The sequence below is a fragment of the Rhineura floridana genome, chromosome 4, assembly GCF_030035675.1.
Source record: "Rhineura floridana isolate rRhiFlo1 chromosome 4, rRhiFlo1.hap2, whole genome shotgun sequence".
NCBI lineage: Eukaryota > Metazoa > Chordata > Lepidosauria > Squamata > Rhineuridae > Rhineura > Rhineura floridana.
In genome coordinates this window covers 115,911,795-115,936,086 of record NC_084483.1, presented here as the reverse complement: position 1 = coordinate 115,936,086, position 24,292 = coordinate 115,911,795, and the positions used below count along the sequence as shown (strand labels likewise).

At 41.7% G+C, this 24,292-nt stretch overlaps 1 protein-coding gene across 1 annotated transcript in view; it reads right to left on the bottom strand.

Moving 5' to 3' along the window:
- Nucleotides 1–3,273: 3,273 nt before the first annotated feature.
- The window catches only part of PPP1R14C (protein phosphatase 1 regulatory inhibitor subunit 14C), a 68,060-nt gene continuing 47,041 nt past the window's right edge, over nucleotides 3,274–24,292 (bottom strand). Inside the window, exons 2-4 of the mRNA XM_061624108.1 lie at nucleotides 7,986–8,069; nucleotides 7,014–7,046; nucleotides 3,274–4,539 (exon numbers count right to left, since the gene is read on the bottom strand). Coding sequence (XP_061480092.1) covers nucleotides 4,465–4,539; nucleotides 7,014–7,046; nucleotides 7,986–8,069 — 192 coding nt within the window. The 3' untranslated portion in view covers nucleotides 3,274–4,464. The remainder of the gene's footprint in view (nucleotides 4,540–7,013; nucleotides 7,047–7,985; nucleotides 8,070–24,292) is intronic.

Sequence of the window (24,292 nt, the reverse complement as noted above, 5' to 3'; positions counted from 1 at the left end):
AAAGGATGCCATTTTCAGCGACTACGTTGCTTTGGAAATCAGAACATATAACATGATATGGTTAACAGTCAGGAAATTGCAGGGTGTTTGTTTTTGGCTTTTTGGTAAAGTTTTATGTTCTGTCATTCTGATTATTTCAAAGATCATTAAAGTCACCAAATTAACTGCCAATGTTTTTTGTTTTCCTTTCCTGACCATTCTTAACAGGCAACAAGCACTTTCTATTTAGAGATTATAACATTTGCCATTTTTTCATACGATGAACTTGACCTATAGTGGGATGCCTGACAGTCTGGCTTCCAAGACCCAAATACCTTAAAGAGCAGGAAAGCCACCTTAACACACTTTGCCTAGTTACATCACTATGGCAACAAAAGACTAGGTTATTCCCTTCCCATCCTTTGCTCAGCCTTAAGGTAGTGTGATAGGATTGTGGGGATTGGATTGGATGATATCTATGAGATCCTTTCTTGTTTTTAATTGTGTGCCCGTAAGAGATATGACCTGCAAAGGAAGACATCTGCTCCCACTGGTCAGACTAGTCGCCTTTGTTAATCTAAGAGTGGCCAAGGTAAGCTCATGGGTCTGTCAAGTGCCCATTATTTGGTGAATAGATTTTGGGCATGAGAGATCCTGTTGTTATTGGAACTGTTTTCAGGAGAGAGGGCCTTCTCTCTCCCCCCTCCCCATTCTGGAGCCAAGGAGAGGCATGTGTTTGTAGTTTAGCAGGGAGAAGCTGGAAAGGAAAAAGACCCACAGAGAGGCCTACTCCCTGCACCATGGCTTTTGGGGCACCTCCTCACAAGCCTGATGGAAAAGCAAGATCTATTGGACTGTTAATGCTTTGAACCCCTCCATCTTAAGCTCAGGTGGTAAATGTGTGTAAATAAACCATATGTCATAAAGACACCATAGTCTCTGCTGACCTTCTTTCCAAGGAAACCAAACCCTGGGTATGCGCAGGAACCACTTGGAAGTCTTGCACTGCTTGGAGATTGGGGTGGCATGCACCAATAATTTTTAATTTCCCATTTCCAGTCTAGAATGACCTGGGGTGCTTCCAGGCTGTTGCTGTTTTTAGGTTGAATTCAACCACATGTGCAGTCAAAATATGATTAAACCCTGTCCTGGGAGGGTGGATGTGGTTTGGAGAAAATGGCCTTAGGAGCCAAATTGGATCCCTTGGGGAACCATAATTATTCTAGAGCCTGGGCTAGGTTGTATAGCTTTGTCCTACATAGTTAAGACACTGATCACACCTGCAGAGGGTTACTGTACAGTCCAACAGGCCTTTTAAATAGAGATCTTTCACAGTATGTTTTGTATCTATATAGGAATTGTTTTTAAGATATGTGTGTTGCTTGTTGTTGGATGCTCTGGGCTCCTTTAGGAGGAAGGCCAGGATATAAATTAAATACAATATAATATCTTGTTGCCTTTAAGGTCAGTTATAACCATATTACATATTATGAACAAAATGTAACTGTGTATTTTTTTTCATGATAGGTGTACAATTTTTTAAAATCTTGAAAATTAAATTTGCTAAAAAATGCAACACTGGATGTTAAAAAGCAGTTAAAATCCATACTACACATTTTCTTGGGCACATCCACCTTACCATCTCTCATCTTAAAACGGGTTGCCAATCGTTTTGGACCAAGGGGCACATTTCATATTTTGAGAGAGTGCTGAAGGTGCCAGTCACAAAATGGCTACCATGGGGTATGGCATAACACAAAATTAGAGTACAGTCATTGCTTCTGCTCTCTCCCCCCCCCTCCGACAATCTTGGGGAAATCAGGTATATCTTGCTGGTCCTGATTATGGAGATACAACTGTTAAAGGCACTAGAACCGTTTTCTCCAATTCCAATCTTAAACTAAAGCCTAGTCTGCCATCCTGTATCCACTTACCTTGAAGCAAGCCCCATTAAACACAAAGACTTACTTCTGAGGTCAACATTTATATCATTGCATTGTAAGTCAACAATACAGTAAATTCTTTTCAAAGTCTTCACATTTTGCATTTGTTATTCGGGGAGAGGATTCTTTAACATCCACCCATACTTATTTGGTAGTAGCATTTTGTCATGGCCCCGTCAGAGGACTCCTCAGATGAGGACAACTCAGGAGTAACAGCAGCAGACCCAGGAGCAGCAGGAGACACGGAGGAGCCTCCTGAGAATCCAGCTCCTTCTGCCCCTCAGCTGCAGAGCACCCCAGGGACAGCAGAGGCCCTGCAGCCAGACACAGACAGTGACCAGGATACTCCCCCCTCACCTGCAGAACGTAGACAGCAGAAGGTCAGGCAGAAGAGAGGCAGGCCTGTCTCCTTAAGGCCCAAACGCTGAGGGCTCACACCTGCTGTCCATCCTGCTCTTTATAAGGCACACCTTGGCTGCAGCTTGTTGCTGACTGCAACGTCAGGCGTGGCTTTGTGTAGACCTAGTTTCCCTGTAGCATCTCTTTGACTGACCTCCTTGGCAATTGATCCCGGACCTCCACTGACCTCGCTTCTGGACTTCTGACTCGGCAAGTACGCTTCAGATAGGCCTGGCAGATTTACAACCCGACTGCTGGCTAAGGACTTTCCTTCCCTGCCAAAGACCCAGGAATTTCCAGCCCCCCCTGGCACTGCTGATGCAGTGTAGAGCTGACACATTTGGAGAAAATAACTTCTAGGGAGTAACTGATTTCAGATGAACCCTCCGGAGGAAAGATGGATCCTAGTCACTAGGTAAAAAAGGGCTATGGAGATTCCAAAGACTACTAGAAAATAAGACAGAAGCGGGAAAAGTGCCTTAAAGGGAAGGGGAAAACAGAAGCTCTTTAGGAACCTACGGATCCTATTGTCTGGTGTCCAAACAACTCACTTTCAGTCTCAGATCTGACTTTACTCATTGACTAAAAACACCAACAAGCAGGAGCATACATCCTGGCTCATTTCACAGAAATCGCTTGGAAGTATACCTGCACATTTTGCTTCATAATTTATTTTTCTTAGGAAGGCTTGAGACTTACTTTACAAAAAGAAAAGAAAGCTCAGAGTGTGGGGCCTCTGTCCAGGGGTGCTAATGAAGGCCTCAGCGGGTGCCATAGCACCCATGGACACCAGGTTGATGACCCTCTACATTAACGTAAGTTTGTTAAGGCTCTCTTTTACTGGTATGCTGTAAAGCAACTTGAGTTAACACAACTTTATAAAGGTTGGTGGTTGCTCATATACTCAAAACAGGTTGGCAAAAGACAGATACCATTAATTCCCACCAATAGTTAAAATACACATAAAACAAACCCCCAATTTGTTGCATTTATTTGAGTAAATATCTGGTAAATAAAACTCATTGATAAAACATTACAAAATTAAATAAATTTTAAAAAGCTTGCCAGTATACATAAAGTACACAAACATGTATTTCTTCTTTTAAAAAATAAAATTATGTTCAGAGCACCCTTGATATAAAATGCCAGACTAGCATCTACCAGCAGATGGTAGCTTATGAAACATCTAGTATGTTTTCCTGAATAGTTATGGATCCTGCTTTCACAACTAAGAACCAGTCCCACCCACAGAACCTACCAAGTCTGATGCCAAAGCTGGAGAAATAGTTTAATATTCTTGTCACAAATGGGAAGAAACTGCACTGGGCCAACATTTTGTTTGGTTTCATTTACATTTCCTCTTCTGACAGCCTCCCTTAAATGACATTGACCCTCTTCCTCTCACTGTCACATCAGACTCTTAGGCAGTAGGTCAATACAATCCTAACAGACCATGAGGTGAAGAGGAGGTGATCTGGCTAAGCATCAAAAGTCCATAAAATAAATTCAAAGCCTACAAAATTAAAGCCCTTGAAATCCCTCAATTTGCTCATACATTGTTTTGTGAATCAGAGTATTTACCCCAATACTTGAAATGTATTTAGAAGCAGTGGCAGCATCTACTTCAACAAATTGAAACCCTCCCCTACCCCAACATGACATCTGCTACAACTTTTGTTTAAATTGTTAACTAGACCACATTTCTCTTCCAACCATGTGAAGAAAAAGTAACACTCACTCGATAATTTATGTACATAATCACAAGAACCTTAACACCCATGAGTCTGGTGTACAACTTAATGATACAACCCAGCTGGTAAAGGAACAGCATCCCCTAGTAGTTCTATACAGAATTTATCAAGTAGGATTACTGCCTGGGATAGCTGAAGTCTCTCTAAATTTGGCGTTTTCCCATCTACTTTGAACATCCTCAGGAAGTAGCAGCAGCATCCATAATGTTGATATCCACGATAAAAAAAACCCATGACACTTTAAAAAGTCTTAAAAACAAATGAAGTCAAATTCATTAAAATGTCAGAACTCAACCAAAAATAATAAATTGCTCATAAAGACTGAACTAGAAGTTGATCTATCAAAAGTCCCAGTTGAGCAGCCACATCTCTCAAGAGGGCTCTGTTTTCACTTATATACTCTTCTTTTGAGGAGGGCTCAGTTTCCTCATCCCTCTTATCCGAGTTAGCAGTTCTTTGATAAACTCCTACAAAAAGAAAGGATTGAAGAAAATGTGTCATTAGAAGTTACACAGAGGAAGGGCAACCCCCCACCCCCACACTCATTTTTACACAAGTGTCAGCCACTCAACCATCTTCACTGCAAGACAAAGTCATAGACCCCTGAATGCATGTTCTAACAAAAGATTATTTTCAAAATTCCAATGATCCTGGTTGACTATTCATTGCCAACAAGAGTTTATATAAGCAGGAACCCACAAAAAGACTGCTGGTGGAAGAAGAGGAGAACTTCTTCTTATCAGCCCCATTGCAAATGTCTGTTGTGGAGGATGGTATGCATACTGTGCCCAAGCTGAATGCCTTCTCCACTACCCCCCACGCCACCCATGTCTCAATCACTGTGGTGGCAGAGGAAGACTGATCCCAGATCCCCACCCCAAAAAAATCTCTGAACTGATGGGGGATGATTTGGCTCTAGATGGAAGCCTGAGCATTCACTGAGTTGCAAGGCAACTAAATATATGGATGCTGTGTAGATGCGTTTTGAAACATGGGCATTGACTTCTAACAAGAGACAACTTATGTCCCCCGTTCTGAGTTCTGTCTGAATAAATCAAAACACTGCTCTACACATTTCCTACTCAAACACTAATGGCATCTTCATTACTAAACACTATCTGCTTTGCTGTGAAGTTCCAGAGAGTTCTATTTCTAGCCTGCTTACTGGAAAAAGAACAGAGTGTGTATTAATAGCACAAAGACATAAGTCATTTACAATATCCAAACATTTCCTAGAGGCTTGATAAAGCCAGAGCTTCTCTTTCTAGGCAACACATTTATGTGGCTTCTACGCATCTTAGGAATTTCCACTGGAAAGCTACAGCTAGGATGTACCTTAAAAGTTATTAAGCACTTCCAGTCACATACTGTTATCAGCTCCAAGAGCCAAGCAGAAGATACAGTTGTGCATAAAAGCAAGATCCCAAAAATTTGAAAGATGGTCTATTTCAGCCTGACTAAATCTGCTGATACACATAGAGAAGTTCAGAGATTCTTCCTGCTGCCCCCATTTCCTCCCTATTGCCATGCTACCATTTGGATAGGAATGAATGAATGCATGAAAGTGTGTGCTGCACAAAATGGGCTTGCAAAGTATGCCTTGCTACAGGTTGGTGCCAGATGCCCAGAAATCATTTTTAGCTGCTGGCATCAAGCTTACTTTAAGTTAAGGCACCCACATCAAAACATTGTGGCACTCATTTCTTACAGATGACTAACCATTAGAGCGAGACAGAGAGAAAGAGAGAGTTCATGTGCAGGTGTGCACCTCTCAAAAGTCTAAAAAGCTTTACATCATGAAAACAACAAACAACCTGACAGGTATACATGCTTGTTTAGCGCAGTATAAAAGCAAGTGTCTCAAGTGCCCTTATTTTACAATGCTGGAAGACAACTGAGCACATCAACCTGATGCTATGAGGAGCTGCACGACACATATCGCCCCCATAATGATTGTTGTAGGAAGACCACCAGTACTCCACTGGTGTTACTTGGAACAGATAACATGTAGATCTTAAACAGATGTTGGCACTGTACACGTTAGGCTAGGAAAACCCAGCCTAATCAGGTTCCCCATGGAAACACCTTTTAAACATGTGTGTAATGTCCATCCTTTATGCATTTGCTGTAGGAAAAACACACTTGCTTCCAACAGGATTAGAAACTTGGGCTGTATGGTAGAGAAGTATCTGAGAGGCACACCTCTGGGGGTAGTGCAACTTGACACAATTTGAGATCCAATTATCTAGTCAAAAGTGTGATGACAAAGTATTCAAATAACTTAGGGTGAAATCCAACTCGTATTTACACCAGGCTGAGGGGAGCTGGCATGGTCCTGGCTTCGCCGGCAGAAGCCCCTCCAACATGGTGGAGTTGGGGCTCTGCCGGCTCATCCGGGGGTCCACTGCAGAAGCCCAGCCTGGCAGAAGGGAAGCCAGAGGAAGGCCTGAGAAAGGGGCATTCTGGGGGGGGAGTGTTGGAGGAGGAGCCGAGGGGGGGGGACTTATGCAACATCCAATTTCCATTGGAGCACTCCTGCGGGCACCGATCTGGGCCAAAAATATGTGAAAAATATTGGTCTAAGAAAATAATCATAATGGAAGTCAACAGGGAGTGCTTATTTGATGGTAGGAGTATTTGTGAGACCTGCCTTTTTCTTTTTCATTCGTGCACTCAGCTCCCAATGGAGCCAACTTTCCACCGGCCCAGCAGCTCCCGAACAGGAAATGGATGCTGTGTAGCTTCCCACCAGTTCCTCCTCTGCCGGCACTCTTCCACCCGCTTCCCATGAGTTGGATTGCTGTGCCCGTTAACATATATCTAAATTTCTGATTATCTGAGTTGTTGCACTTCTCTGAGACATTTTGGTAAGGTAGGCATCCCCTACACACTCCAGAAGATATTATGCTTTTAAATTTAAAACAGTATAAGACTGGTTTACCTCTGTGGGTTTGTAGCAATCTACTAGCGCTTCCTGGAAGTAAAATAAGAGCATCAGTTGTATTTTTATAAAAAGCAGTCTTCCTTCATCTCTCTTACTTCTAAGGACCAGACACTTTTAGAGTAGCTATCACATCTGCTGGTGAATAAGTATCTTTTCTATGTCAGCATTTCATATAGGGGAAATATGTAAACAAGTTCTACTACCTAAAAAAGGTAAAGGTGTCCCCACACTTATAGTGCGAGTCGTTGCCGACTCTTAGGGTGACGTCTTGCGACGTTTACTAGGCAGACCGTATATATGGGGTGGGACTGCCAGTTCCTTCCCTGGTCTTTCTTTACCCCCCAGCATATGCCGGGTACTCATTTTACCGACCACGGATGGATGGAAGGCTGAGTGAACCTCAACCCCTTTTACCGGAGATTCGACTTCCTCCTTCCGTTGGAATGGAACTCCGGCCGTGAGCAGAGCTTCAGCTGCGTTACCACCGCTTACCACTCTGCGCCACGGAGGATCTACCTACTGTAATCAATATCCAGATTCATAGTACTTTGATCCACATTTAAGGAATACTTTTTACTTCTTCCAAATCATAACTAGAGTGTGATTGAGGTAGAATGGAGCAATTCCTTCAGTCAGGGCTTCCTGTCTCTCTAACAAGATTGGCAAAGGCAAGTTGGTCCTGACACTTTCTCAATAAGTAGCGCAGGCAAGCCCAGCATATAGTAGTTACACGCATCTTCATGTCACCAATCCGAATGCAAGTCTTCACTATATCTCTGCACCATTATGCATTATAAAAGACTTAATTTTTATTATTCTACATTGCAGTAATAAGTTCCCCTCCTCTCCCCCTCCCTCCGCAAAATCTGTATTGAAAATTATTCTAGGTTTGCAATTCAGACTGTGTGGATCAAATTAGGTTACCCATGTATTTTAACCACTCTCCCAAGCTAGCAAAATCAAACTTGCTTGTAATTTGAGTGTTCTCTCCTCTTCATTAGCAGCATCAAGAAGATCATCAATGTCGATTTCTACATCCGGCATCTCTTCCTCCTGGGAAAAAGAGAGTTCAAAAGTATATTATTCAATTTCATTTTAGCCAAGTTCAAAAGCTGAATAGCAGTTCATTTCACACACAGATATATATCTCATTCTACCGCCTGCTGGCTCAGTCCTATTCAGAATTGTACTTAGCTGGCCAATCTCTGGAGGAAAAGCATGTGTACACTTTACCCTTCAACTATGCACCAAGAGTGACATGTGACATGCAGAGACCCAGCTCTTCCCCAGTACTCTACCGTGCGAACTGGTGCATCAACCAGGCCAAGAGGTGAAGCAACCTTGGGCTTTTTAAGAAGGTTTGACACTGAAATGAGCAGAGGCTGAAATATCTTGCTTATCTTTTTAAGAAACCAAGAGCAGCACCTGCTCCAACAATAGACAAGACAAAATAATGCAATTTTGCAGGTGGTAAGAGAAGCAGATTAAAAGAGAGAATGGCAAATTATTCAAGAGGATTACCTGCCTTCTCAATTTCAGGTCCAGAAAAACCAGCCACTTTCCACACCTACATTATAGGAGCAGCCGAACTTGGAGGAAAATATATTTCTTTCCATTTAGATTATTGCTTAGGCATTATTAGTAAATCAAATGTTGGCAGCATTGCTTCAGATCTTATAAGGATGTATTTTAAGCCTAATTAGAGACCATAACAGCTGGTTATTGCTTTGAATTTTACACCTTTGAAGCTGAAGGATTATTGTCCCAATGACTGTTAATGCTAGTGTAGCGTGGTGAGTACATGGTGGTTGCAAAGATGGCATACACCAGTCCTGAGAAGACAGATTAGGTTGGCAAGGGAGTAATCATAAAGTTGGCATTTGGGAGAGTTGGGTTTCATTGAAGAATCGGAACATTTGCTGTAGAGTGATCTGTTCAAGTGTGAGCTGAAGTTTGTGGGTTCAAGTTCAAGTTTGTGGGTTGACAGCCCTGTAGCCAGCTTTCCTTGTTAGGTGGGGCAGCCACGTTTCTAGCTGGGGCATTTGGGATGGGGAGAGACACATAGTGCCAGCCAATCACCCCACACACACACTGGTGGAGAAGATGTGAGGGCTGGCAGTGACGTTCCCTGTCACTCCTCCTCCATCCAGAGAGTTTGTTAATTTACATGAATGAAGTTTAATCCATTGAATTGTCTTGCCCTTTCTTGAGAGATCCCCAGGAATAACAGACTCAAAAGCTTGACTTCGCCTATGGTTATAGTCCCCTTTCACCTGTGGTCTCTCCCTGTGTTCCGATTCTTCCTGAACTGAACTACTTGGGCAATGACACTGAGTCCCTGAGGTTGGCTTTAATGCTGCATTAGCTATCTCACTTCTAGATTCCACCTGAAAAACAAACTTGTCCATACTTCCCCTGACCAGATGGGAGAGGCTCAACCTGCTCTGGACGGGGTTGCACTCCCCCTGAAGGAGCAGGTCCGTAGTTTGGGAGTTCTTTTAGAACCATCCCTGTCACTAGAGGCACAAGTAGCCTCGGTGGCACAGAATGCTTTCTATCAACTTCGGTTGGTGGCCCAACTACGCCCCTATCTGGATAGGGAAATCCTTGCTTCAGTTGTCCATGCACTGGTAACCTCAAAATTGGACTACTGCAATGCACTCTACGTGGGGCTGCCTTTGAAGACAGTTCGGAAGCTGCAGCTTGTGCAAAACGCAGTGGCCAGATTGCTAACAGGGACTCGGAGATGTGAACATATAACTCCGATTCTGGCTCGCTTGCACTGGCTGCCTATATGCTTCCGGGCTCAATTCAAAGTGCTGGTTTTGACTTATAAAGCCTTACACGGCTTGGGACCACAATACCTGGTGGAACGCCTCTCCCAATATGAACCTACCCGTACTCTGCGTTCAACATCGAAGGGCCTCCTTTGGGGGCCCACCCAGAGAGAAGCCTGGAAGGTGACAACAAGAAAACAGGCTTTCTCTGTGGTGGCCCCCGAACTATGGAACTCTCTCCCTGATGAGGTACGCCTGGCGCCAACATTGCTGTCCTTCCGGTGCCAGGTAAAAACCTTTTTGTTCTCCCAGGCTTTTTAACAATATTTTAACATTTTTAACATCTATTGTAACACCTACATTTGCACTTACGCTCTTAATATTTTAGTAATTTTAATTCTTAACATCTTAACATCTTAATACTTTTAATTGATTTAATACGTTTTAATATTTTTAGGCTTGTGTTGTAGTTGTTTATATGTTTAATTATGTTCTACTATTTTTGGTATATTGTTTTTAAGTTGTTGATATATGTTTTTACTTGTATATTGGATGTTTTCATGTTGTGCACCGCCCAGAGAGCTACGGCTATTGGGCGGTATAGAAATATAATTAATAAATAAATAAAATAAATACAAGTTTAGGGAAGAGCGGAGAGAAAATAAATACTATAGAGTGTGTTGGGTAGCTCCCCCTTGAGAACCCACTCCTTCTAGTCTTATTCCTGGCCTTTAGATTTTCCTTCCTGTTGGACAATCAAGGGAGAACTTTTAACTGGCTGCTATATAAAGGATGAACTAAGCAATTGGAAACATCTGTGGAAAGCAATTGGAACTTTTTTTTTTACTGGTTGCTGGGTTGATTTTTCTGTCCAGAAACCCTGAAAAGGCCTCATGGTGAGCTGCACATATTGGGAAAATCAGAAATTAGGCCTGAGTTCAGCCAGCCAGCTAGCTAAGTGTAGTGTACACAGCAATATTTCTATTCCTCTAGGGCTGTGTTCATCCTTTGCGATTTAAGTATTCAAGAAAAAGAAGAAAGAATAGCCACTATAATTGTAAGTATAGTAAGTGCTTTAAAAGAGTAAAGGGTAGCTATTTTTTCAGATCACTTTAAGTTATTTTTTTTATTTCACCCTTTAGCAATAAGCACCAAATCCTGCTTTACTCATTATAGTAACTGCAGAATAAACAAACTCTTACTTCTTACTGCAGGCAAACCAACCTGCTTCTTTATTGCTGGCTGGGTAGACAACACAACTGAAACAGAAACTGGAAAGCATAGCAAAGGAAAGTCCAAGGGGTGGAGTCTAACTCTAGACCATAATACCAAGTTCTAATGTTTAACTCTTCAAGGGTCATGGTACTATACAGGCTGCTTTTTTCAGGATCATTTAAGTAATTATAGGGCAATTGTGGTAATTAAAAATCCACCCTGAATCAGGGAAAGTCTTGAGTGAGCAGACGTTTGGGGGTTCTTCCAGACAAGCCTTTTGTTGTGCACTTGTTCTGCCTTATTCACTCATTTTTTTAGAGGGTTCAATTCTTAAATTGCTCCTGTTCTTAAAATATGCTATCATTCTTTAAATGGAGATTGTCACTCTCAGTAATGTCACAAATTAAAAAGACGACAATTTCCCCCAAAAAATCCTGTGGGGGAGGAAGCACAGCTCAGGGGTGGTGGCACCCCATTTGTCCCCCCCGACTACAGTTCTGGGGGTGGAGAATACCAACTCAATTCCTTTCTTTTCCCTCTCCTATCCACCATTAGAAACAGGTTATCTGGAGGTATCTCATTAGAAACAAGTAAGCCATCAAAAGAACAGAGACCTTGTGTGGCCAAATTCTTTTTGCAATAGACAATTTGTGGAATGCATTGAGGTAGAAAAGAAGTCATTAGTAAATATTTGTTGTGTACAACTACCAAAAAAGCAGCCAAGAAAGCCAAATAAATGCATACACGGAAGTCTGTCTCTAGGTCAACTGTTAAGGAAAAGGTTACAATTCTAGTCTTTGTGATTGAAGATTTCCCACAAGCCTACAAAAGCTTGTGTCTAGAGAAGCCTTCACATTTTGACACATCTATGTGTGCTCCAAGGATGATCAGGTCTGCCCCCACCCCACCCCATACGAGAAGAGACAGTGTGAACTAACCCTTATTCACTAATAGGCAAAAAAACTTGTGGTTTAAGAATGTACCTATAGCCAACAGATATTTCTATTAAACTTTCAAAAGCAGGGAAATTGGGAAGCTATAGTGAATGCACCAAGGGAGCAGGAGACCTGACCTTCTCTTTAAGATATTGTACTGCCCTACAAATTTGAAAAATGCAAACACAATTTGGGTTGGTCTTTTATAGTCCAATCCACTTCCTGTGTGACTTGGAAGAATTTGGTGACATTAATGATTTTTTTTAAAAAAAATCTGATTTAGAATTTAAAAATCCAATTTAAACAAAAAAACAATTTTTATTTTTTTTAAAGCACTGTTTTTCTCCACCTGGGTTTGTAGGGGTGATTCAGAAGCAGGGGAAGGGGAAAATAAATGACACTTCTTGAGAGGTTAGGTTAAAGAGGATTCTTTAGGAGGAGTTGAACAAATAATTTTTCAGTTGCATAAAGCACCCTTAGTGAACAACTATGTTGAAGAAGTGAGGAAGTCACTGACCTTAGCTACAACTGCTTCCATACTATTTTAAGAATACATCCAATAATGCTGCATTTTGACCCTTTAGATCAGTGGTTCTTAACCTTTTCCACTGCCAGGACCTCTTGGATTTCCAAAATATGCTCTTGCACCCCCTGAAAAGATACCATTCATTTTTTATCTTTATTTTATTTTATTTTAATGTGTGTTTTAGCCTAACTTAGCTAAGATAAATGACAATTTTCCAAAATCTTTGGTTGGGCCTCACACCCCTAGAAAAAGTGTTTCTCACCCCGGGGTGTGTGTGTGCACCCCAGGTTAAGAATCACTGCTTTAGATCAAGTTTCAAGTTTATTATAAATTGCAGGGCCATAGGCCAACACAATGTTAAAAGGGTACAGCAATTTTTACTATAGTTACTATACAGTTTAAAACATAATATCAGTTATAAAACACCTATTTCATTTAGCACTCTAGAACATAATTAACTCGTAATTTCCTAGCTGCTATCACAAACAAAGATACCTTGTGGGTCACCTCTGGATTTAAATCAGACATTAGGAAGAGTATTTTGTCATCTTCCGTAAACAACCCGTGATCATCAAACCACTTCTTAAAAAATCTAGTTCTCGGGGTCTGGTATATTGGGCAATGTAGTAATATATGAGGAAGATCCTCTGTTTGGGCTCCACAGACGCATTTTCTTAGATCCTTCGGGATGCCAGCAATCCGTCCCTCTCTATCAGCGTTAGGCAAAGATAGAAAGCATATTGCTGTAAATGCATGTCTGAAGTTAATTGGAAAAGGCTGCATAAGGTATGGGGCGCAGTGATGGTCAGTTTTAAACCTCCCATACCATGGGGCTACTCTAGAATTATTTAAAGTTAAATTGTCTAGATATTCGCAGTGTTGAAAAATGGCTTCACGTAGTTTTTTGTTTGTTGATAGGGAGCTATAATTCTGTGTAGTAAGATGGTAACTATGCAATATTTCGTCTAATTTACTATCCCATAAATTAGAAGCAAATGGATGTTCAAGGCAGAGTTTTAATATTTCCTTGCCCTGGAGTGTATTGACTGATCTCCTGAACTTCAAAAGAGTCAGGTGGATATGCGCACTCAGTGGGGGGAGGCCAGTTTCAGCTCGTATCATAGCTGCTGAGGTTCCTGGGGGAAGGGACAATAGATGTCTAAGAAAATTATTTTGTATTATCTCTAAGGACGAAGAAATTTCCTTATCCCAGCCCCAGACAGAAGTACCGTACAGAACCTGAGGTATTACTTTAGTTTGAATTTTTTTTAAAGCTGGTGAAATCAAATTGCCACCAGCCGTACGGTAAAACTTCAGGATTGCTCCCACCATTTTTGCCGCTGTTAATTTTGTAATTTGCAAGTGCTTTTTCCAAGAAAGAGTATCCGAGAAACATATTCCCAAGTATTTATACTCACGGCATTGTTCCAACTGGTGGCCAGCTAGTGACCATCGATGCCCTTCATACCTTTTCCCGAAGACTAAGACTTTCGTTTTCCCATAATTTATCTTTAATCCTTCATTTATGCAGAGGACCTGAAGTCTCCTCAGCAACCTTTTTAGACCAATGGGCACCAATGAAAGAAGGGCCATATCGTCAGCATAACAGAGGATAGACACTTTCTTATGTCCTATAGAAGGTGGAAAGTATTGAGGACCAGATAGGTCAGAGATGATGTTGTTTAGAAACAAATTGAAAAGCAAGGGAGCTAAGAGGCAGCCTTGTTTGACACCCCTCTCTACTGCTATCGGATTTGTTAATTCCCCATTTTGGCTTACTCTTACCAGGGCATTTGTATTAGTGTATAAAGCCCTCATAAGATGTAACAAACGGTGGTCTATATTCAGATTGTATAATTTAGACCAGAGAGCATTCCTATCCACTGAGTCAAAGGCTGCGGCCAGATCGACAAATGCGACATACAGGTGTCTTGTAGGGCCGATCATATTTTGTTTTACCAAAAAAGAAAGAGTTAGGCAGTGGTCAATCGGAGAGCATCCTTTTCTAAAACCTGTTCAGGGTGGATAAGCTGATATGTATCTACCCATTGTTCTAACTTTTGGAGGAGATATTTGCTATAAAGTTTAGAAGCTATATTTAGTAAGCTTATTGGGCGGTAGTTAGAGGGGTCAGAGGGGTCACTTTTTTGGTATATTGGGACGATGATATTACGTTTCCACCCTTCAGGTACAATACCTGAGTCATTAATTCTGGAAAATAGGTGGGCCAAAAGGGGGGCCCACCAATCTGGGAATTGCTTAAAAATTTCAGGGGGAAGAAAATCTTTGCCCGGAGATTTATCATTTTTTCAGGGATTGAATGAGTGATCTCACTTCATCAACAGTGACTGGAGGCCAAACTGGCACATTTAAGATATCATAGTCCGGTAAATTACCTTGTGAGACTATTACTGAGGAATAGAGCCTATGAAAATGGGTATACCAAGTTGCGGACGAAATTCGTTTCACGTTTAGAGATTTAAACAAATTCATCCCAGAGTTAACTATATTCCAAAATTGGCGCTCTTGTCTTTCGGAAACCGCACTGGCTAGCCGCTGCCAACGGAGTTCTGCAAAATCAGCTTTTTTTTGTCTTAAAAGATTTCTATAGGAAGCCTTCATTAATTTCAGAAGGCTGTGAGATTGTTCAGATGGATGCTTAAGGATCGAATGAAGGAAGGACTTAATCTTTCTTTTTGCTATTCTGCATTCTTGGTCAAACCAAGAATGTGGAGGGTGTATCCTAGAACTGCCGTAGCTCTTTTGGGTCAGGCATGGTCTGAGCAGGGAAAGAATTGTTTCCAAGGCCAGAATAGGGTCCAGGTTATCATCTAAAATACCTTGACGAAGTGATTGACATGTATTACTCCCCAGCTGGATAGCCAGGGAATCTCTCAGCTTCCCCGACCAGTGGACTTTTCTCTCTATCCCTGCTTGTCTCAATGGTGAGGTATTAAGAGTGTTATTCTTGGAGAGTTTAACTCTTAATTGGAGAGGGAAATGATCGCTCTCTATCCTGGGTTTAACCTGAAAATCAATAATATCCGAAAGTAGTGCTTGGGAAACTAGTATATAATCAATTAAACTTAATCCAGAGGATGACCAATACGTAAAGGAGCCCTGAGAGGAGTCCAGTATGGTCCCGTTTAAAATTTCGAGTGAATGCACTAGGGCTAATTCCAACAAAAGAGGGTCCCTTTTGTTTGTCTTTTTGTCTTGCAAAATCCTGTACTGCTTACCATCCTGATGTAAAGGTTCCCAATTAGAAGATTCAGTATTATCTGACCAGAGATGGCCTATTCTGGCGTTAAAATCTCCACTTAATAGAAATCTATTGTTCGGAAATTGTGTCTCAAATTGAATGAGAGTTTCTTCTAACTTATCCCAGACGTTAGTATTAGCAGAAGTAGTATTACAGGTGGGAGTAAGGTAAACATTTATACAAATAAGGGCCTCAGCCCATAAACCTCTAATTCTGAGCGCCAGGATAGATTGAGGAAGGGATGTTGGGAGGTAATCGGCTGACAGGAAGCACATATTCGAAATAAAGGTGGCAAGGCCCCCACTAGGTCGGCCCTTCATTGAATACTTTACCGCAGGGCTAAAAAAGGAGTGATATCCTGACAGAGTTAAACTGTCCAAAGAGGTAGCCCAGGTTTCCTGAAGACATATGATCTTAAAAGTGCTTAAGTAATCTAGAAAATCAGCATCCTGTCGTTTGTTACCCCATCCATTTATATTCCAAGATAGTATTGTTAACTGTCATATGTCGCTAATTTCATTGATAGATTCTGAAAAGACAATACATCCATTTAGAGGTTGTAATGACGGTGCAAACTGTACAGGCTTAGCTGCTGAGGTTGATGATTTAATAATCTTAGAGGGAATTTTCTGAGTAGGGGATGAGCATTGAGTCACTCTAAGTACAGGAAGGGGTGTCGGAGACCCCATCTCAGCAGCATCCAAGTATCGCATTCTTCCCCAGAACTCAGGTGAATCGATTTTCACACATTTGGCGAGCTCATAACAAGGTGAGATTTCTGACGAATTTCGTTCTTGGGGAGAAAGGGGTGGATCCTTCACCGAGGTCCTATTGTCTGTCTCCCGATGGCAGGCACTTTGAGATGTTGGGCCCAATTGTGGTCCTATAAATCCGCAGTTCTTGGGAGATTGAGTTGTGTTTAAGATTTTTATAATTGGCTCCATAATAGGGGCAGATTTTATCATTCCCGTGTGATATTGTATTGCACTTCGATTCATAAGGACACTTAAGTGAGCTTTTAAACAATCCAGTCTGAGTAAGATCTCATTTTGATTAGCCACCGGTAGAGAACTGAATGTATCAATAAGTAAAAGTTCCTCAGAGGTAAAACAGTTGCTTTTGTCCTGTGTCTGTACATCTGGGTCGTATCTCAGGGTTACCTTAGGGCGCAATTCCTGGCTAGGCAATTCATTAGTGAAATCAATAAGCGGATCACATGGCAATAAAGGGCTAGCCTGAGGCTTATATAAATGTCTGGGGAGCAAAGGTTCTGCCACCGCTATATTTTCAAAGAATCTGAGTGTAGCTATCCCCAAACTCGCTAGAAAAGCTCTGGCAGATAGCATCCTTTGGACAACAGATCTAGAGGAAAATTTAACCAGAGCACGGGCTTTAAGTCCATTAAAATATAGATATTGTATGTGAGAGATATCTGAGGTAGCCAGTGTCACCCTTGGTTTTAGGAGATTGCAGAAATAAAAAATTCGATCGCGTTGGGGTTGTGAACCTGGCGGTTTCGGAAAGTTTTCAAAAACTAACTGCAACGGATCCAAAACTAAACTCCATTGATTCCTCCTAGGCATAGATGGTGAAGAGTGCCTTAAAAGCATGTCAGTCCAAGGATCTTAGGGTTGATCAGAGTATGCTTGAGCACAGTTCTGGAAAGTAGAGGAGATATTAAAGGTATCTGGGGTTGGTAGTTGGTCCTTATTCTGGGAGTGGAGCTGTTTATCTTGTGAAGCGTTCAATCCTTCAGTTGTCTTGGTAAGGAAGTTCTGTTCTTCACTTATTTTACAAATAGGTGAAGTAATGGGTTTGGTTGATTTAGAATGTTTGTTTGGTGTTAAGGTTTGGTCCAGAAGTACAAATAGCTTCTTGAAATTCATTTTTTCCCCATATGAATGTTTGTGATTTTTCATGTTGCTAGATTTTTTTACTTTATATCTCTGTGCTGTATTGTACTTATGTTTGCGTTTTTTCCCACGTGCATTTGTTACCCCTGATTTATTGATTGCTCTACCCGCTTCTATATGGAGAGGTGGTAAAGCAGAAGTCGAAAGCTGACTAACTGCGGGGTTGTTCTCCGTGTTTTTAAGTATATTTACAATCGCTGATAGTAGCTGGTTATTCTCAAGCGAAGATGTCTTCATAGTATCAAGATCAAGGGCGAGCATAAGTAGCCATCCCGTTACTGTGGGGCTGATTTCTTCCGCTATCTGAATTAGATTTGCCTGTTTACCGGAACTGTCATTTATCGAATCCGAGATAGGCACCCCATCAGTCATACTACCAGAACAGTTTAGTTTCTCAGAAATATGCGGAACCACTGGCAACCTGTGTGATTTAAACCCGTTGGGTGAAACACCCAACGCCTCTGGAAGAAATTGTAACTTGTGCTCAGCAACGTTGTTACATATTTCAACTGCTGTTTTAGTTGGCTGAGTTGTTTGAAGTGCTTGAACTGAGGTTTTCATAGTAGAATCCTCACAATAAAGAAGGTGTTCATTTGTTGCCAAGTCCGCGTTAGCTATTTCCTCAGCCAAGTTTAGGGCATGATTGGGGTTATCCACACAAAGGTCTTTAAAGAAAGCATGTGAAATAGACCAATCTTGAATCATAGAGGAGTTATAGAGAGGATTCTCCAGAGAATTTTCTTTCTTAGATGAAACTAAAAACTGAGTTATTTGTTGTTGGCCCTTTAAATCTCTGGACTGTTGGCTGGCTCGCTGTAGAGCTGGAGTCGATCGTTCTTGTTGCAGCTGGTTCTTATATTTAACTTTCCTTTTCTTTTCTTTTTGTTTTTGTTTTGTCTTCGGAGGCCAATATTGGACAGAAATCCCCATAGCCTTCCTTACGCTTCTCGTTAGGGCCATTTGATAGTCAGCAAATTAAATTAAAAGAAAATACCCTGCTGGTCCAGAAATTCAGCCTTGAAAGATAAAAAGTCAGGCTCTCCCAGCTGCCACTTTTCCGAGGGAATAGAGCTCAGTTCAACTCAAGTCAACACGGTTCGAATCAAATTCATTACTAGACTTCGTCAATTAAAAATCCCTGGGTAAGTTACAGACAAACAGTAACTAATAATTAGTGTTTAGTATTAAACATTCCAGGGAGAGAGTGTAATGCTTACTCATCAGGACGCCATCTTCATTCCTGGGATCCTGCTTTAGATCAAGCCGTCAGCTCCAACAAAGGGCTTTCCCCATAGGTGCCTACAGAATCTCAGAAATGTTTGCCAGTGCAAGATTGAAGATTCTTTCAGTCTTGGACAGATCACTGAACCCCTGAGCATGGCATCAACACACACACTATAAAGGCAGCTTCAGCTTATTCTCTGAACTGGGCCCTATAGGAAGCTGCCTTATACTGAATCAGACCATTAGTCCATCTAGCTCAGTATTGTCTACACTGACTGGCAGTGGCTGTCTCCAGGATTTCAGGCAAGATTCTCTCCCAGCCTTACCTGGAAATGCTGGGGACTGAACCTGTGACCTTCTGTATGCAAAGCAGATGCTCTCCTACTATGAAGATAAACTGTGGAATCCGACTTCTCCCTCATTTAACTATGCAACATCTGAGTTACTATATTTTTGGATCACCATTTGCTGCATTTGCACTTCTAGAAAATGCATCCATTTTATCAACATCTCCCAATAAAAGTCAGTTATATATAGTTGAAAAAGGAGTTACTTCCAAGTTACTTAAATCCAACAAAGAACTACTACCTAGAACCTCAGTTGCCACTGCGCAATTCACCAAACAAAGACAAAAGCTCTCTTAGGTGTGTATAATATGATAGGGTTAAACCAGAGAAGGGAGAGTGTATAGCCTTTCAGAGATTGTTGGGCCCCAATTTCCACCGGCCCAGTAATCTTGGCCAATGAAAAATGACTGATGGGAATTGTAGTCGAGCAACATCTGGGAGGGCCAAAGGTCCCTGGGTAAAAAACATACAGTAAGTAACTATTTTTTTTTTTGCATATTGCATATTGGGAGACCCACATTCATTAGTATGCAGTGTCAGTTACCTATCATGTTAAACTGAAATTGCCATACAATATTATTAAAATAGATACTATTCTTATCAACACATATCTTTACCGTATGCTGTAGGTCCTCCCAATTCATACTTCATGAAAGAAAACCAAAGCAGCTTGTCTGTGGCCCACTTACCATTTCAAACTGTTCTATGGAACGACAGCTTCTTCCTCTACTGGTACAAGATGCTGACAAGTCTCCCATAATAACACAGTTTCCAAATTATATGCATTTTTTTTTAGAGTTCTGATGGTATCCAGACACAAATATAGACATTTGTTTAGCAAAGAAATGTCTCTTCTGCTAAACCACTATACTTTATTCATCCAATGGAAAGTAAATACCTTCCTTCACAGTGGCCACTTAGCTTTCCTCATACTGCTTTGGGACAAGAAGTCACGTTAGAGATTCATGTCCAGACATTAATGATGTTTTTCATGGTGAAGCTTAATTCAAATACCAAAGTGTGTGCAACTAATACTGATTACTGTCTTTGCAATATTACGAATGTCAACAAAAACATAAATAACATATCTGAGACTTCCAAATACAAAATTACTGGACAAGATTAACTGTTACTTTCCTGCACTTTGAAGGAAGTGCTTTCCTATCCACTGTTCATTGCTTACAAGTGATTACTCTGGTTTGGATCCAAAGACCCATGGACCAGGTTCCACTCACACAGCTGGGCTTTCCTAGACCCCCTTCCGTTGCAGCCAATGGAGACTGGTGGCTCCGGTATCAGTCGGGCAGTGAATCTGCTATGGGTTTTAGACAACTTTCAAGGAACTGTCCAAGGTGCTTTCAAATTTCAGCACCTTGCTCTATGGAAGTTTGACCTAAAACCTGGAGCAGATTCATTGCCCCACTGACATCAGAGCCACCAGAGTCCACTGACTGCAGCTCCTCATACCTCCTCAAAAAGCTATTCTCCAAGGGTCAGGGGACCCTCCATACTGGATTGCAATGCAATTGGAGTGTGGGGTGGGGATAATCTGAAATTAGCAACTGCCCCGTTGCCCCAGCAGAAGTGGCTTCTTTTCATCCAAGAGGCTCTTTGGACCCAAGCCTTAATACAAGGGTTGTCAATCTGTGGCCCTCCAGGTGATAATTGGTAATCCAGCAACAGTACAACAACCTCCACTTCTGCAGGACCACAGATTCCCCCACCTGTGCCTTAATAAATGTTATCTTCCCAATCCAGATCACCTCCTGCTTCTGGATCAGAACTTGCAGCCTATACATACATGTTTTGAATAAATAAATAAATAAACCTTGGTTTTGGCCACTTTAGCCGACTCTGACTGTGTATACAGAAAAATGGAGCATACACATCTGTATGCTCAGAGAAGGAGACACAGGGCTTTCCTTTGCACAGAGATGTTTTTTGTCTCATCCCAGCCAGCCCCAAATTCTTTTGACTGCTAGAACAGAAGGAGACAAGAGCTTGCCCTTCACCAAGCCACTTTGTGCACCTTTCTGCTCTGAAAATCACCACGGCAGGGGATCAGCGCAGTTGAAATGTGAATTACTTCACTTTACTACAGTGAATGACTGCAATTATGACAGGAGTTTCAAATTATCAGGCTGTGGGGTATGCCTCCATGAAAAGACTTTTGTCATGGACAAATGGCCACTGGTAAGCAAGAGAAAGTCCTGAGCAAGGCCACTGTGTGAATTACGCAGAATGTCTGGATTCACTACTAACAGTCAGGATTATTTTTTAGACTTGAAAAAGGAGCTTCATAAATATTCTGAACTATCAAAAATTAGTTGGAGGAATAATACTCAAAAAAGTTATCATTTAGGAAGGGGTGAAATGATTAACAGCCTTTGTTCTCTTGACATGAATGTGACATTCAAATGTGGCAAGTGAGAAACTTTGGAAAATTTTAAAATGTGCATTTATTTCTCTGAACCTAGTCAAAACAGGTTTCCTGCAGTAGATTTAATTTTCAGAAGCACTGGATTCTTTGCACTTTTCATAAGTTGAAAAAGGTACAAAATATATTTCTCCTCTTTTCCAAAAATAACACCTTGTCAAGTCAACAGGGAAGGCCTCTGATTATCTCCTTTCTGGCTCCGACAAAAGCTGACATGAAAGCTTCAACTAGGCTAAGGTGTGCACTTTGATGAGTAATTGGTATAAATCGTACCAGTGAACTTCCAGCATGATGCAAGCTGGGCACTCCATCTGCATAAACAGCTAGGTTGCTGTTTAATGACTTCTTAAAAGCTCCAAAAACCACACTGGTATTGCTTGTGTGCACACAAACAAACGAACAGTTTTGGCTGATATGACTGAATCTTGGATAACGTTTCCATCTGGGGCACAAAAGCAACAGGAAGCAATGTTCAGCCATTAACTCATAGATCTGAAATAGGTTGCATTTGTATCAGGAGGCACAGTACACAAGAAATGATAGGCCTGTTAAAAGTTTAAAAACTTCGTAAATACAATTGACTCAAGAGGGATCTGTCAACTAACAAGACCACCCTAACAAGCTACTCTCTCATTTTTATTTATTACGTTTAGATCCTATCTCTCTTCCGAGAAGCTTGAGGCAGCATACAATACCATTTTATCTTCACAGCCATCCTGTGGATTTAAGGATACTTCTCATCAAGAGGCAACTAAGTCAGAAAGAAAGTGAAAAGCTGTAGCCATGGTATACTAGTGCAAACATAACTCCTCCTTTTACTGAAAGGAGGGAAATGGAACAGCTATGGGCAACCTTAACAGAAATGGCCTCTTGCACTATCTTTGCAAAGAGCCAAACTGAGGAACTTTTAAGGATTAAATTCCTTTCCTCAAAGTGAAAGGAACAAAAAATTGTATTCCTTTCTGTGTCCCTGAATGCATCCCTCCCAGGCACATGGGCAAAATAAAGCTGCTTGTTTCAGACACAGACAGCCTTTTGATGGCACGGCATCTTTGTATTTTCCCCTTCTGTTGAAGGCTATGGAAGAAAAATGATGCAAGCAGCACCTGCCTCCATTTCCTAAGCCAGCCTTTCCCAACCAGTGTGCCTCCAGATGTTGATGGACCACAACTCCCAACAGCCTCAGCCAGCATTGCCAATGGTCAGGAAATATGGGAATTGTGGTCCAACAACATCTGGAGGCACACTGGTTGGGAAAGGCTGCCCTAAGCCAATGGGGTTTTATCTATAAACCTGTTACAGGCACCAACATGCCAAACACAAGTTGTTTATTGAACATAAGAGCCTGCTGGATCAGGCCAGTGGCCCATCTAGTACACCATTCTATCCCCACAGTGGCCAACTATATGCCCTAAAGGGACATCCACAAGCAGGCCCTGAGCCCAAGAGCACTCTCCCCTCCCGGAGGTTACACTGAAGTCTTCAAGCATTTTCATACGCAAGGCTTAAGTTACCACACGAGGCTTAAGTCACCTTTGCACATCTCTGTGAGAACATTTGATCTTTGCTAACACACAAGTGTAGCATTTGCAATGCAAGTGAACAGTTTGCCCAATGCTTTTATGCTTGAATTGCAAAGGCTGGCAAATTGTACTTCATGCAGTACAATTCTATTCCGTCTTCTTTCAAACTTAAGACTTCTTTACATGCATTACATAAAACACACAATTCCCTGAATTGTGGAGAATATACCTGGAAGATCAAGATCATAATAAATCATTTAAAGCTAGAGTAGCAGAGTCCCCTCCATAAGTAACATATACAAACGTGTGTACTCTCCAGTTACCCTTCAACATGTTTTAAATACACCCTTGTCATATTTCATACCCTGTGAAAGAAGGCCTCCTTTTCACATAGAGAAGGGCAGTGTAGATAAATGACTTAAGGGGCAATTAAGGTAGGGGGTTGGGGCAGTGTGATTCAGTGGTTCCACTCATACTTCCATGGCCACTTTCAAAAGGTAGTTATGGAAAGCTACTGTTTGGCACCATAGGAACTGTCCTGTGGTATTCTGCAGGGTTCCATCTTGTCCCTCATGCTATTAACATCTATATGAAGCCGCTGGCAGCTATCATCGGGAGATTTGGAGTGAGGTGTCATCAATATGCAGATGACACCCAACTCTCTCTCTGTTCCATCTGAATCAGGAGAGGCAGTTGAGGTGCTTGGAGGCGCTGATGGGTTGGATGTGGGCCAATAAGTTGAGGCTAAATCCTGCAAAGACAGAGGTGCTATGTGTCCAGAGTTCTCATGACCAGGAGATGGGGAGATAGCTTATTCTGGATAGAGCAGAGCTTGGAAAAGTTATTTTTTGAGCTACAACTCGCATCAGCCCCAGCCAACAAGGCCACTCGATTGGGCTGATGGGAGTTGTAGTTCAAAAAAGTAATTTTTCCAAGCTCTGGGATAGAGCTGCACTCCCCTTGAAAGAAAAGGTCAGCAGCTTGGTTGTACTCCCAGATCCAACATTGTCACAGGATGCTCAGGTGGCCTCGGTGGCTGGAAGTGCCTTTTCTAGCTCTGGCTGGTTCACCAGCATCAGCCCCTTTTAGACAGAGAAGACTTGGCCACAGTCCTCCA